Source organism: Trichechus manatus, unplaced genomic scaffold, assembly GCF_000243295.1.
Source record: "Trichechus manatus latirostris isolate Lorelei unplaced genomic scaffold, TriManLat1.0 scaffold00041, whole genome shotgun sequence".
Lineage (NCBI taxonomy): Eukaryota > Metazoa > Chordata > Mammalia > Sirenia > Trichechidae > Trichechus > Trichechus manatus.
The window spans coordinates 10695197-10710039 of record NW_004443977.1 but is presented as its reverse complement, the minus strand read 5'-3'; the positions used below and the strand labels follow the sequence as shown (position 1 = coordinate 10710039).

The following is a 14843-nucleotide window of genomic DNA, read 5'->3' as shown; positions in this document are numbered from 1 at the left end:
TTATGCCTCACCTAACAGCCCCCAAAAGTTGATCACTGTGGCCCCTAAATTGACCACAAGGATCCCCTCACCTCTGTCACTCCCCATCCTTCACCTAACAGCCCCCTAAAGTTGATCACTGTGGGTCCCCAAACTGACCACAGGACCCCCTCACCTCTTCCACTCCCTGCCCCTCACCTAACAGCCCCCCAAAGGTGATGGCGGGGCTGAGGGCAGCAAAGTAGATGAAGAGCACAGCAGCCACGCACTGGGAGTGCAGGGCGTCCCGCAGGTCACTGGGGTAGTGGGGGTACCGGCGCTTCACGTCCCGCACAAGCCCCCCAAACACTGAGCCGGTCCGCAACAGGGGGTCATCTTCAGGGGTCACCTCAGAGCCCCCCAACTCCATGGACAGCTCTGGGGAATGAAAGGCTGCTGGAAAACAGGCTACCACCCTCCAGCCTGGAGGCCCCAGCCCGGGGCCCAACCCTTCACAGGCTGGGACGGGTGGAGACACTGGGGTCCAGCGGCACCAGGACAAAGGACTCAGGAGTCAGGCGGGGCCCGGGGGTCTGACCTTTCCCAGGGGCTGTGTAGCCACCCCGTGTGGTCATCTCCACCTTGGTCTGCTCCCGCTCCCGTCGTTTCCGCAGCAGCTCACGCTGGAAGGCAGCCACGGAGCGCAGCAGGTCGCGGCCCTCCACCTCAGACGGCGGGATCACAATGCTGCCGTCCAGGAACTCGCTGATGGCACTCAGAAGGTCCTGCCGGTCGTCTGCCTGGTAGGCTGCCTCATGGAACAGCTGGGGGCAGGAGGGCCATGAATCTCAGGATGGGCTGGGAGGCAGGGGGCTAGGGCAAGCGAGGGGCCTCTGGGATGAGGACTTCGGGAGGGAGTGCTGGGCGTCACAGGGCTAGAGGCAGGGTGGACACTTGGCCACATGCACTCATCCAGGCCAGCAGGACACACATTCCTGCTGGCTGGCAACAGCCACTGCCCCAAACACCCAAAGAGCCCTCTATTGCTCTAGGAGCTTCCAGAGTTTTCTATAATGCAGCAACTAAAGGAGTAATGCCTGGCATAGCCAGGGCCTCCAGACCATTCTGACTGGATGGTGCCCACACCCTTCTGGTTAACAAATATTCTGAACAGCCCTCCTGGCTACAGGACCCTCTTGTTCAAGCCCAAGAGAAGCCACATCCAGCCCTCCTGTTAAGCCTCCTGTCACACCCAAAGCTTCAAGGCCTGGGATTCTGCCCCTGCATCCATCACCCCCCATCCTCGACACACACACACAGCCCCAGCCCAAGGCTCCCTTTCTCCCCTTGGCCAGTAGCTCCCCCACCACCCTCCAGAGAACTGTCTCCAACCAGGAGGGGCTTCTACCAGCCCTGCATCCATGGGCAACACTGTGGGCAACGGGAGGATCAGGGAGCAAGCAGGGTCGGGGAGATGGGCCCAGAGAGCCCAGCCTGGGGGACTGCAGGCCCACCTTGTCAGACATGAGGGTGGCAATGGAACGCCCCAGCTCGTGATAGTCAGTGCTGGTGTGGCTGGGCCCCAGCATCACGAAGAGAAAGCGGACTGGCACAGGGACCTCAAGCACAGACTCCAAGAGCACAGCCTCGCTCAGCCGCACAAAGGCTGCTGCTGGCTGCTCCAAGAAAGGCACACAGCCTGGGAAGAGAGGAAAGCACAGGGCTGGGCAAAGGGCTCTGGAGGGGATGTCTGGGGCCACCATGTACAGTTGAGCAGGTTGTGTACTGTGCAAACAAACCCCAATCTAAAGAAGCCCTATTCACTTACACAATTGTACGTTTATTACACTCTACCAACAGATGGAAGTTAAGGGTCTTAAGGAAGGGTGCCTTTTTCTAATTCTCACCAAAGTGCTATATGGACTAGCAGCAGTCTACGATAGCAGGAAACTGGATGGGAAGCAGGATTGAGGGAGAAAGAGCTGGGGGTAAGACGGGTTGTGAGGAACAGCAGGGTGAGGTGGGGATGGAACAGGCAGCCTCCTGGCCAGAGCTCAAGACAAGTAGGCCCCATGGAGGCCCGCCTGCCCTGCTGCCCCCGTCCCCGGTGCCCAGCCCTCCTCACCCACAAGCACCACCGTGGCCTCGGCATCTTCAGGGATCTTCTCCAGGAGCTTCAGGCTCTTCCCCCGGTGACCATCTCCCCCAGGCATGTAGAGGGGCTTCTGAGGACGCAGAACTGGAATAGGGCTGGGACCCAGACCGGAGGCCGTGGCAGGCCCTCCCACCCTTGCTCCAGCCCTGGACTCTGCCCACCAACCCCTGGACCTGGGCCCTGCTTTCTCTGACTGGAGCAGGGCCCACAGCGGGAGGGACCAACCAGGGATCTGCACCCTCCTCTAAGCTTTGTCCGGTTGGTTAAATGGCACCCCTGGGTCAGCCAAATCATCCCACTTAAACCTCTGCTTCTCCAGGGCAGGGACCCCTCAGGCACAGCTCCTCAAGGTCCCCCCGCATACTCAGCATGGTGCCGGACATCAACCATCCTGACCCACTCAGTAAAGTCAGCAACCTCCACCGAAACTGGAAGCCCCATCAGTTCCCAACCCGGGTCAAAGCAAGGCAACTGACCTCCTTGGCGTCAGGGTCATGAGGCCAGAGCGGGGCGGGCTCCCCAAGGTCATCAGCCATGGTGGGCACCGCACCGTCAGGGCCGTGGCTGGGGGTGGGGTGATGGTTCCCCATGACCGAGTTCACACTGGAGCTCGATGGGTTTCGGGGAAAGAAGCCACTGTCCTTGTCATCATTGGGATGGCTGGTAAGAGGAAAGGTGGGTCAGGAGAAGGGGCCCATGGTGGCCTGAGATCAGGAGGAAGTGAGAAATAGAGGATCAGGGCCTCCCTCCCTCTGCCTCAGTGAAAGAGCTTTCTAATGGTTGGTGCTGTCTGAAGATGAAAGAGCAAGCTACCCGTCACTGGGAAGCCACTTGGGGAAGTCTGTGCTCCTGAAGGGCAGCTGAACCAGGCTCCCGGCCCCAGCACCTGTGTTTCAGCAGCAGGGTGCGAAGGACGCTCGCCCTGTCCTCCGGCTGGATCTGGTCAGACACGATCATGGTCTCCACCACAAGGTGTGCAATGCCTGGCAGGGTGGTCTGCTCTAGGTCCAGGAGGGCAGCTCCTGGGGCACAGTCAGAGGAGGGGGAACAGCCACGTCAGATACAAAAATCACCTCTATGCTGCCTTGCTCCCCAAGCGCGGGCACATGTGCTGAGCGAGCAAAGCACCCAATGCCCCAGAAGCCTACTCGGTCCACTTGCCACAGGCCAGCCAAAGAGAGGATGAGACGGAGGACAGAGCTGTGAGTATGGACTCCTCCCCACCCAGGAAGGGGAGGGCACTGGTTCTGTCAATGCATGTGTACTGAGCACCTACTGTGCACCAGGTACAGTGCTGGCTGAAGCAGCACAGCCCTGTCCCTCAGAGCTTATGGGCTGCTGGGGGAATCGGACCCCACGGCTCCAAAATGGTGGCCAGACCTCACTGGGCCCGGACTCTAGGGGAGCAGTGAAGAAAGCATGTAGCTCCCAGGCCTGCAAGGTCCCTACCATGGGCAATGGTCCTCCTGAGCTCCAGAAGGCTGCGGAAGGAGAGCGAGGCAACGTGAGGCTTGCCCCAGCGCTCCGTCTCTTCCTCCACGTCCTCCTCAAACTTGATCCAGCGGGCTGTCTCCCGCCAGTGGGGCTCCTGGCCGTGGTCCATCATCAGCTCGTTCAGCTCCACAAACACCTGGGGTGGGCACCAAGGGTGAGGCCTGGGGCTGTGACAGGCTTGCATGGGGACATCATGGCAGGGAAGGAGGGAGGAAGGGAAGGAGGACTCCAGGTGGACAGGCAAGAGGGAGTGCGGGCCCAGCCACTCAGGGTCTTGTACCTCATGTGGCCTCCGGTCCAGCTTCTTCTTCTTCTTCTTCCTGCGCAGGATGGGAGCCAGGCCACTGGGGCTGCCCCTCCCGCCCTGCGTCCGGGATGGCTTCTTTACGAGGTGTCTCCGCACCCCAGGGTTGTCCTCCAGCCGGTGACCTACACAGAAGGTCAGCTTGGTGGTCCCAGAGGTCCAGCTCAGGGCCTTGGGGTCATAGCCCAGCCAGCCCAGGCCCCTCCTCTGCCCGTTTGGTGGGAGCCATGTTGACAGGACCACATAGTTCCACAAGGCCATTTCACAGATAAGGAGACTGAGGCCCAGGGAGGGGGAAAAAGACAAGTCCCAAAGTCACACAGCTAATGACTGGCCAAACCTCAATAAAAAGGCAGACCCCCACCTCAATCCACAGTCTCAGTTGGCCCTCAGCCCTGCCACAGCCCACTGTCCTTCACTTTGGGGTCCCCAGCCTGGTGTTCCCCCACCCCGCCCACCTATCTCTGCACCCACATCTCCACACCACCAGTACACAACACAACACACTCAGGTAGAGCTTTTCCCCTCTCTCCCCACCTGCCCCTCCCAGACCGGCAGCTGGGGGACAGGCCAGCAGCCCAGGTACTCACAAGCTAGTCCCCTTGCCATGGGGCTCAGCTGGCCCCTGATGGATTCCCACAGATCATAATCCTCAAAGTCCAGCACAAACATCTCTAAATCTTCTGAGGCCAGGGAGTCGCAAGGGCTGGGGGCTGGAGCCCCCCCAGGGCCCTGGCCCATGTTGTCCCCAGGCCCAGGGCTCAGAGCCCTGTTGGACTCAGTGACGTCCTCCCATGGACTTGTCATTCCCTGCTCCCTCCCAGAGCCCCACCTCTCCTAGAGGGGAGCCTGGATAGGAGTGGGCTTTGTCCAACCAGAGACGAAGGTGGTGAGGCCGCCCGACCCCAACTCCCCACGGCCCCAAGCCTGCTCCCTACTGCTTCCAGCCCCCACCCTGACTCTGCAAACACGCCCTCCCTCTGACTCTCCCCACCCGACCCCGCAGCCACTGCTGCTGCTGCCATCGGATTGTTCCTGTCCCTGTCCTCAGGCCCTGGCAACTTTCCATGACGTACTGAGCTCAAAGCCCTCCCCCCTCACCCACACACTGTGGTTCTGAGGGGGAGGAGGGCGGGATCCGCGATGCCCCTGGCCTGGGCACAGCACCTCACGGGTGATGACAGGTGGCACAGAAAACCAGGGCACTGATAAGATGGAAGGAATGTGCCGAGATCACAGCCAGGCCCAGCCAAGGGTGGTGGGACGGGATGGGGGGCCTTGCCATAGGCTGGGGAGGCTACGAGAAGCAGGGCCTGGCAGAGTCGCTCAGACCCAACAGGGCTGGCTAGAAAGCAGTGAAAAGAGTTGAGGGTGTTTGTCCTGAGAAGAGGAGACTTGAGGAGAGGGGACAAAAGATGTCTTCAAATGTCACTTAATGAGGGAGCAGCTGCATTCTGGGAGTGACTCAGAGGACAGAATCAGGACCAAAGGGCAGAGGTGTCAAGAAGGGAAATTTCAGCTTTGGCACCAGAGAAGTAGCGAGCTCCCCATCACTGGCTACATTCCAGCAGACAGGGATACTGCAGAGGGGACTCGGTGCTGGGTAGGGGCCAGCACAGAGCCTCTCCAAGGTCCATGGCAGGCTGGGGGCCATGGAGTGACCAGGGGCTGGCCACAGGGTCTCACTCACTCTTCATGTCATCCAGGTCCGCAGAGCCCAGCATTTGGGCCTCGGCCTCATCAGTGGGCACCTGCTGCTCTGGGCCGCCCAGGCTGCCCAGAGCACTGCCTGGGCACAGCCGCTCCCGCAGGTCATAGCTGGCCGATGGGCTCCAGGGCCGGCTCTTCTCCCCAGCAACTCGTGAGGCCCGGGCCCTGGGGCTGGGGGAGCTGTGGGGGCAACATGGCAGCCTTGGGCACCACAGGAAAACGTGGTGGAGATGCTCCGGGGCAGGTTAGGGGTGGGCCAGGCCCTGGAACCTTGGAGAGAGTCCCTTACCCTCTCCCAGCTCAGGTGGGCCTGGAGTGGCCCCCTGGGCACAGACACATGCCCCTCCTAAACAGAAAGGGACTCACACATGGGCCTTCCTCTCCCCGTCACACTGTCCCTCCCTCCTCTCCAGCCCTCCTTCTTTTATCCCCATCCTCCTCTCCACTCCCACACCTCTCCCTCTCTCCTGGAGAACTTGCCCTCTCCTCTCTGCTCCCTTCTCTTTCTCTCTCTTTTGTCCTCTCCTACTGAACAGAGAAGGGAAGGCCCTCCCCTCCCATCTCCTCCACTCACTCTCCTCCTGTCTTCTCTGGGGTCAGAGCTGGGGGTGTGCCCCAAGCCCAGGAAGGAGGTGAAGGTCAGGAGCTTTGGACCTGACTGCTCTGGGCTGGGTCCCACTGAGACAGGATGAGGCCAGTACCTGCCTGAGTGTTGGGGGCTCTTGTCAGCATGAGGGCCCACTGAGGGCAGGGGCCGAGCAGAGGCAGCCCTCCCCAGGAGGCCAGGGCTGTCATCCTCATCACTTCCGATGGAGAACTGTGGACAAATAAATGTCACCTGGACCCCTGCCCTGACTTCCCACTCAGCCTACCCCGGGCCCCTCCACCCTGTCCTCCCCCTTCTCTGTACCCCTCCCTGATCAGCCCTCCCCTCCTCCAAGGGGCAGCCCCCTACCTTGGCTTTCTGAGGGGATGCCAAGGGTGGGGGCTCCGAAGGGTCTACTGCAGATTCCCCTTCCTCCTCGTCGTCTTCCTCCTCCTCGTCTTCTGCCCCTGCTCCCCCCTCCTCCTGGATGGGAGGGGTCCCCTCAGAGGGGGGCGCAGAAGTTTTCTCCTTTTTCCTCTTCCTCCTGGTGTGCCGGGCAGAGGCCGGGGGCGGTCGCCAAAGCTTGTGGGGTGGAGGCAGGCGCGCCGATAGCGGATGGTGGGTGTGATGGGATGTGTGCCGGTGAACTGGGGGTGCAGGAGAGCAGGTTGGGGCCCTGTCACAGACCAGGCCCCTCACCACCCTAGGGGCACACACCTGATTCTAGCTCAAGGCCTCAAACAAGGTCACCCTAGTCCTTCCTCCAGAGCCAGGCTCTTCCCAACACCTGTGTCCATATACCTGCCATTGGCAAGGCCTGGTTGAGTGGGGGGAAAGGAGTGATGGAGGGGGTCGTGAAGGGGGAAGGGAAAATGGGGGGCATGATACATCAAGAGAGGGGACAGCAGCATCAAAGGAGCTAAGGAGGGGGGATGAGGGACAGACAGAGTGGGGCCAGAAGTGAGGCAGAGCCAAGGGGAAGGTGAAGGTCAGAGGGGAGTCCACGCCCATGTCCCTACATCTCCCCTGTGTCTGAGCCCTGCTTCCCCTGCAGCGGACAGGCAATGGGTGAGTGAGGCAGGATGACTCCACTCTATGTGGTGGCCCAGCACAAAGTCCAGCACAGCGCCAGCACAGGACGGCACTTGGTGGCCAAGCCGTGGTGAGCAGTGATGGTGGTGATGAAGGTGATGGTGGTGAAGGTGATGGTGGTGGGGGCCGGCTGCGCTAGGGGTCCCCAGGCTACCCACACTCAAAGTCCCGCTCGCTGTAGCTGCGGCTGGGCTTCTCGGGGTCCCAGGCCGGGGGCTTGCTGATGAGGTCCCCAAACCTGCTCACAGCCAAGGTCTTGCCCAAGTCATCGTCGTCCTCCTCCGTGTCTGGACCCAGAGGGGGCTCCTCCAAGGGCACCCGGACCTGCAGGCCCAGAGAGGCTCTCCTAAGGCCCTGTCGCATGAACTCCACCCCCGCGCTAAGCCCTGGTCGGGGGCGAGAGGGTGGCCAGTAAGCTCCATCCTCAACAGCCCCTTCTCTCTGAACCCCAGGGTCAGCACCCCAGAATCCACCCTTCCAGGCTCCCAGGGCTTGGGAGGAGAGGGGCAACAGATTGGAAAAATACCCAAAGAACCCCTCTTCCTCCATCTTCCTCAGGGTCCGTCAGAGGACTCCCCTCCCCTCCGTGGGGTCCCACCCCCTTCTCTTCCCCTACCCCTCACGTCCGTCACCTGGGGCAGGGGGGAGGCGCCCCCGGGCGGTGGGATGACTCCGTTGGCCATGACCCGGGCTGCGGTTGAGGAGGCTCTCGCTCACTCAGGGACCCGTGACCCGGGTGAGAAGAAGGGGGCGCTGCGGGGATCTAGTGGGGCGCCCTGGGGGAGGAGGGCGGGGTCAGGGTCCGCGCGGCACCTCCCCGCTCCTTCCCCGCCTGGGCTCCCTCCTCGCCCGGCCTGCCCGCAGTACCTTGGGGCTCCGAAGCCGGCCGGGCCCGGGTGGGCCGCCGCGCCCCATCCCCTCCCGCGCTGGCTCCGGGCGCGGCCGCCGGGCTCCGGCTCGGCCTCTCGCGCGCAGCGGGCGGGCGGGGAGCTTGCGGCTGCAACGCACAGCCGGCCGGGCGGACGCAGGCGCCGGAGCCCGCACCCGCAGCTCCACCTCCTCGCGCTCGGCTCCGCAGCTCCTCTGCCGCCGCCGCCGCCGCCGGCCGCACAATGGGAGCAGGCGGGCTGTGACTCACCCCGCCCCGGCCGGCCCGGCCCCCACGCGCAGCCCCCGCGGGACCCCACCGTCCACCAGTCCCTTCTCCAGGCACCCCGCGCGGTGCTGAGGGCGGTGCGCGACCCTGGAGTTCCCACAATCCGCAAATTCACCCCCACATTGCTTTTAGCCACCGCGCCGCTCTGCGCCCTGAAGAGGACCCCTTCCGCAGACACAAGCCCCTCCAACCTTGGGCACTGAGCTTAGGGACAGACATGGAAGCTCCCCCCCTCAGTCCCAAGACAGTCCCAAGATGCCCCTCCGAGGCCTGCCTTCTGCCTCCCAGCACCACCCAAAATTTGACCTTGGCAAACTGCCTCCCTTCCGTGGATCTCAGTTTCCCCATCTGTAGCCAGATGGGCCGGGAAGAAGTGTGTTCCAAAGTTTTTTCCAGGATTCTGTAGCTCAGTTTCCATATTTCGTCTCCCCCACCCCCACCCCCTGAGGTCACATCCCCTTTTCCAAGGGCGAAGGTCTTTGGAAGGAGCCACTGGGCCCAACTGGACCCTTGAGAGGGTCTCCCTGAAACTGGACACCTAGCACCACACCATGCCCATCACAGCCTCTCATAAACATCTGTTGAACTCCAATCCCTGACGGGATGTAGGGGGACAACTGGGCCTGGAGCTGATGGGGAGGAGAAGGTAGAACTGGCCAGACCCAGGGTGGGCAGGGGGACAAAGGCCTGAGGTCAGCAAGAGAAGAGGGTGCTGGGCGTGACTGCGCTCTACGTCAGGAAGAGGATCAGCCCTGTGATCCTGGACATGTAATTCACCTTCTGTGGCGTCTGCCCTTTTCTGGCTCTCAGCTCCGCTCAAGGAAAGGTTTTCTCCATTCAGAGCTATGGGTGGGGGGTGGGGGGGGAGGAAAGGAAAGTGGAAAGTTGAGCACCCACTTGGCTTTGTGCCATGGCCCTGTGCTAGGCCCTCTCCACACCCTGCCTCAGCTTAGCCTTACCACAACCCTAGAAGGGGGACTATTAATATTGCCATTTTGGCTGACATTTAGAGTCAGGGTAACACTTTAGCCTGCCATGATCACAGCTGAGAAGCAGACTGCTGGCAGGTTTGGGCATCACCGTAAGTGGCGAGCCAGGGCCATCTGACCGCTCCAGGCCTCTTTCACTGAAAGAGTTGTGCTTCACCTCCCAGCCTCACAGGGTGTTGAGAGGGTAAAACCAGAGGACAGGGTGGGAGGGCTGGGTCAGCTGTGGTATAGGAAGTGTGGGTAAGTTGTGCTTCCCCCACCCCTTTATCTTCTGAGCCAGTCTCTACCTTGAGTATTGTTCTGGCAGGTCCTTCATTTCCTTAGAGCCTTAGAGCCTTTCCCAGTCTGGCACATTCTGGGAGGACTTTTTGGTCTTCAGTCCACCCTCAGCACCTTGGTCCTGCTCATGGTCCCAGTCCCTCCTATAAAGTTGGACAGCAGCTGAGTACCAAGGCAGCCTGAGGAGGGTGTTGCCAACCTGAGACCCTGGTGCACTGGGCCCTGTACACCCTGTACGCTGTGATACCATGAGGGTACCACGCCCGCATGGCTTGTTGAGGTCCAGCCATGCCCCAGGGAAGATGCTGGGTACAAAGTCATCTTCTGGAGCCCTCAGACTCTCATCCTCTTCTTAGTCTCGTGGACTTCCCGCCACCCACCTACTCACCCACCCACTCACCCACCCAGAGTCAGCAGCTTTGATCTCTACCCTTGCAAACACCATCTTCTGTCCCCTATCCCTCTGGGATGGTGGAGTAAAATCTCTTCTGAAAGGGCCTGTAGCAGCCCATGTTCATCTCCTTTCAGGGTGGGAGTGGAGAAGGAGATGCTAACATTCACCAGTTGTTTCATACTAGCTCATCCGATTAGACATAAATGTATACTTTCATATCCCCACTCAGATCTCCTGGCCTCCTGGAGGCTTTTCCACTGTGTCCTCCTGCCTCCAGCTCACCTGTAATTATCAGTCCCCTACAGTGTGTTCCCTGATGGGGCCTTCATTCCTGTGACAAAAGAGCGCTCATTGCATGCACAAAAGATGACCATTGAGTGTGTGTGGTGTGTGTGTGTGTGTGTAAGAGAGAGAGAGAAATGCTGTCCTGTCAGCTCCCAGCTCAGAGCCTGTAGAGGCTCAAATGGTGACAGGAAAGGTGACAGCAAAGGCAGAAGCCAGCAACAGGCAGGCTCAGAGCAGTATCCACCCCCTCACACCCTCCTCCACAGACCAGTCTGACTTGAACTTGCCCACCCCACATGCTGAGGCCCCAGAAAGCATGGCTGGGACATGTAGCCCCACCAAGGCCTATCCTATAGTCCAAGGGAGCAGGAGGCATCACACACACCACCCAGACTGGGTGACACAGCATGCCATTCTCTGGGTTCCTCACAAAAGGACCAGGAGCTCCCTTGAAGGAGTTCTCATGGCCATCCCCTAAAATCATTGTCTCTAGGTCAAACGTGTTAGGAACTAGATTGGTATAGGGGATATTTGTCATAGGTGGCCACCCAAATCTTTGAACACCCTCTCCACATTTTGGTCATTTTCCATATTTTGAGTCTGGTCTTTCCAAGTGGAAGCCACACAACTCATATGCCCAGACTCCCTTGCAGCTAGAGTACAGACACATGAACTGGGTTCCACCAATCAGGTGCACCTGCGCAAGCCCTGGATTCAGAAGTGCACAATGTGCACAGGGGACGCAATCTTCAGCAAGCAGAGTAGGGGAGACGCACAGCTCTCCTGGGGGCAGCAGTGGCAGACGTTTTGGTGCCCAGTGATTGTAGTGTTTCTGCTAGAGAAGCTCTCATCGCATAGCTAGTCGTTGTTCCTAACTCTAGTCCTCCCCTAAAGACCATCTAATATTATTTCCTTTAATAAATTCCTTTGCAGCTTAAAGTAGCCGTCGTTTGCAATTAGGAGTCCTAATAGAATCAGGAAATGGGCTCTGAGTCAGGGCCCAGGCCAAGGAGGCACCGGGCATTAGTGGTACCAACATCAGGGAGCTGGCAGAGTGGATATGAGAGAATGACCCTTTTATAAATGGGCCTGGGTAGCCCTTGTGTCTCTTATGATTACTACGTCATTCCTCATCATCTCCAGCCGTTAATCTTAATGATAATACAACCCTGATAACCTCATTACCTTAAATTTAGGCAGTGCTTCCAGTTTAAAAACAAACAAACCCATTGTCTTCGAGTGAATTCTGATTCATAGTGACCATATAGGACAGAGTAGAACTGCCCCCGTAGGGTTTCCAAGGAGCAGCTGGTGGATTTGTACTGCCAACCTTTTGGTTAGCTGTCAAGCTCTTAACCACTGCACCACCAGGGCTTCCAGTTTACAGACCACTTTATATAATTATTCCCATTGGCTTTTCACAACAGTCTTCTAAGGTAGAGTACTTAATCCCACTCGACCAGTGAGAAAAATGAGGCTCAGAAAATTTGAACAACTTGCCCAAGGTCCACAGCTAGTAGGCATCATGGCTAAGACATGAAGCCAGCATCTTCTGGCTTCATGTCTAATATCTATGCCTGTACGCCTCAGCACCCGCCCTCTGAGGTCCTGAGGTCTTTCCACAACTGTTAAACCTTCCACACCATGCACATGAGCTGAAATATACCACTACCTGCCCAGCCGAATTTTCTAAGGAGACTGCATCTTTGCTAGTAGAAGAGGTCTAGGGGAGTGGTTAAGTGAGACCTAGGGAGCCAAGGGGCCTGAGTTCTAGCCCAGCTCTGCAGACTTGATAATTACATGACCTAGAGCAAGTTATTTACCCTGTCTGCGCCTCAGATGCTCCATCTATAAAATGGAGATCATCACCGGGTTGTTGAGAGAATGAAATTAGTTCCTCCATGTAAAGTACTTAGAATAGTACTCAGAACAGTGTCTGGCACATAGTAAGTGTTCAATAAATATTAGCTCTTTTCAATGTTTTGACAAATCATCTAAGAGACGCCAGTACCCAAAAGCCCTCAGAAAGCTTGCAATATGAAAAGTGATAAAATGTACACACGTGAAATAAGGGTAAAGTTGTTTTGAAAATGTTGCAGAGGGTAGTAAGTGTAAGAGCCTAACTGAATGGTGCCAACCATCAAACTCAAAGAAGGTAGAGAGATCCAGAATGGATTTTGCCTCTACCAGGGAAGATTCTGACAGACCTTGACCAATGGGCCAGTCTTTGCATTTGGGACCCTAACTTAGCAGGCTGAAGAGTTTCTGGAGGATGGTAGGATTGTCACTTAGACTGGTCTGGACTTCCCTATTACTAAGAGTATCTCCTCCCTGCTTCCCATGAGCAGAGCACCCAGTGCCATTTGCTGTTGACTGGCCTTGTGGTAAGACATTTTTTACAAGAGGTAGCATGCCATTGAGAAAGAGCCCAGACTCTGGGCTTAGAAATGCTATATGTAAAAGGCCAGTTCAATGCTTGGCACAGAATAGGAGCTCAATAAATGTCATTCTTATTTACTATTGTTGTTACTCTGCAGTGGTTTATCCCATCATAATCCACACGTGTCCCTCAGTAAACTTGGACTCAGCTTTGAATCAAATCCGGTATCAGACAGTGCCACCTGTCCCTGAAGGTGCTCTCACTCCTACAGAGCGCACCTTTCAGCTCCAAACTTACTGATTCATTGATGGCTAACATAGTATTTTGATATATGAGTCTATGTCCTTCAATCTCCTCCTCCTCTCCTCCCCCACCCCACAGCAGGTAGCCTGCTTTGAACGTTGCCATTTTAGGGGAATGGGTAGGATGGAAAGCAGAAATAGCCTGCAAGCCTTTCTGCCTTTTGTTCACCTTAAGAAATCTAGAGAGGTCTGCAGAAGATGGAAAAAGAAGGTTAGCAGGAGTAGACACAGCCAGAAGCTGAGGAGGGGGTGAAGGAGCAGACCATTTGCCCTCCCCAATCAGCAAAGCTGGAGGAGATACCCCCAGGCTAGAGTGGAAAGGGAGAGAGTGAGGTTGGTGAGGGTTGCCAACCCCATAGGAAAGAGGCTTGAAATAAAAGGTTGTGTTGAAAATGTAGCCGAGTTATATTTCATGAATATCCCAATGTGTAAATTGAGACTCGCTCTGTATCTACGCCAGTTGCTGCGTGTACCGTAGTGAAACAACTGACATGGTTCCTGTCCTTGGGCAGCTGTTCTTGGGCAACTCAGAGCCTGAAGTCAAAAAACATGTAAAAATACAATTATGAAGAAGTGTGGCAGGTACCATGAAGGGGAGGACATATGGTGGGTAGCAGAGTTAAGGTCGTCCTCTGTAAGGAGGGTGACAATTAAGCAAAGACCTTAAGGATTCAAAAGAATCCGCCATGCAATGAAGAATGGGTTGGGGAAGTAGGAGAGGAGAGCATTCTGGGCAGAAGGAAGACAAGAAAGGCCCTGTGGCAGAGAAGAATGGGATCTGTATGTGTACTTGGGTACTGATGATCTGGGGGTGTTTTACTGTTGGGATGTGGTAGGCCTGGAAGTTGGTCCCACAAAGGGACAGATATGTAAGGACTGGAGGGGGAACCGGAATGGGCATTCTAGAAGATCTAAGAGGCAATACAGTTTAGAGGCAAGAGCTCAAATTTTGCAGTCAGTGTGAGATCTAGCTTTCCCTTGGTGAGAATCACCATACTTAACCCGAGCACCATCTTCCTCACCTATGAAATGGAGATCACGCTTTTCCCTCAGGTTTTTTGTATTGAGATGTCAATAAAAATGGTTAGTACGAAAACCAGTATAAAGTAGGTGCTCAAAAATGGCAGTTATGCTGATATTCTCCTACCGTATCTTATCCTTCCTGCAAGATGCCTATGTCTGCCCTCTCCCTCACTGGACTGTAAGCTCCTTGAAAGCAGGGAGCTTATTGGATTCATCCTGGTAGTCCTCCTACCTTCTCATGCCGAGCCTGGCACATTTTAAGAGCTCGATAAACGTCTGTGGCATTTAGGCAAGTGCACAAGTAATTATAGTAACTAATAAACTGAAGAATGTTTTCGTGGAGCACAGAGAAGTCACTGAGTCCAAATGATCAAATGACAGAAGACAGGCCAAGAAAAAACATGCCATGGCTTGCTCACATACCCAACAGTCTCTGAGATTGTCTCCAAAGCACACTGGGAGATATCTGCTCATAAACACACGGGCATGGCTGGGAAATCGTATTTCTATGAGAGCAATAAGATGCAAGCTTCCCCACTTCTGGTTACAAAGAGCATTCGTAAGCAGCAAATGCAGGTTGTAATAACTAGCAAGCAGTTTTCTAACCAGCATTAATTTACTGCTTTATAGTTGACATAGCACTTCCACAAACATTACACTTGTTCCTCTCAACAATTTTGGGAACTAGGTAAGTTATTAACTGCTGTCATACTCAGACTGTAGTAAATGTGGTAGC

At 56.6% G+C, this 14843-nt stretch overlaps 1 protein-coding gene across 1 annotated transcript in view; it reads right to left on the bottom strand.

Moving 5' to 3' along the window:
• The window catches only part of SLC4A3 (solute carrier family 4 member 3), a 13577-nt gene extending 5595 nt beyond the window's left edge, over positions 1–7982 (bottom strand). The window contains 14 exon segments of the mRNA XM_004376354.1: positions 43–73; positions 139–396; positions 557–782; positions 1473–1657; positions 2084–2183; positions 2590–2773; positions 3000–3135; positions 3563–3743; positions 3888–4036; positions 5602–5801; positions 6323–6438; positions 6577–6854; positions 7458–7623; positions 7932–7982. Of these exon segments, the coding sequence (XP_004376411.1) occupies positions 43–73; positions 139–396; positions 557–782; positions 1473–1657; positions 2084–2183; positions 2590–2773; positions 3000–3135; positions 3563–3743; positions 3888–4036; positions 5602–5801; positions 6323–6438; positions 6577–6854; positions 7458–7623; positions 7932–7982 (2261 nt within the window).
• Between the last annotated feature and the right edge of the window lie 6861 nt (positions 7983–14843).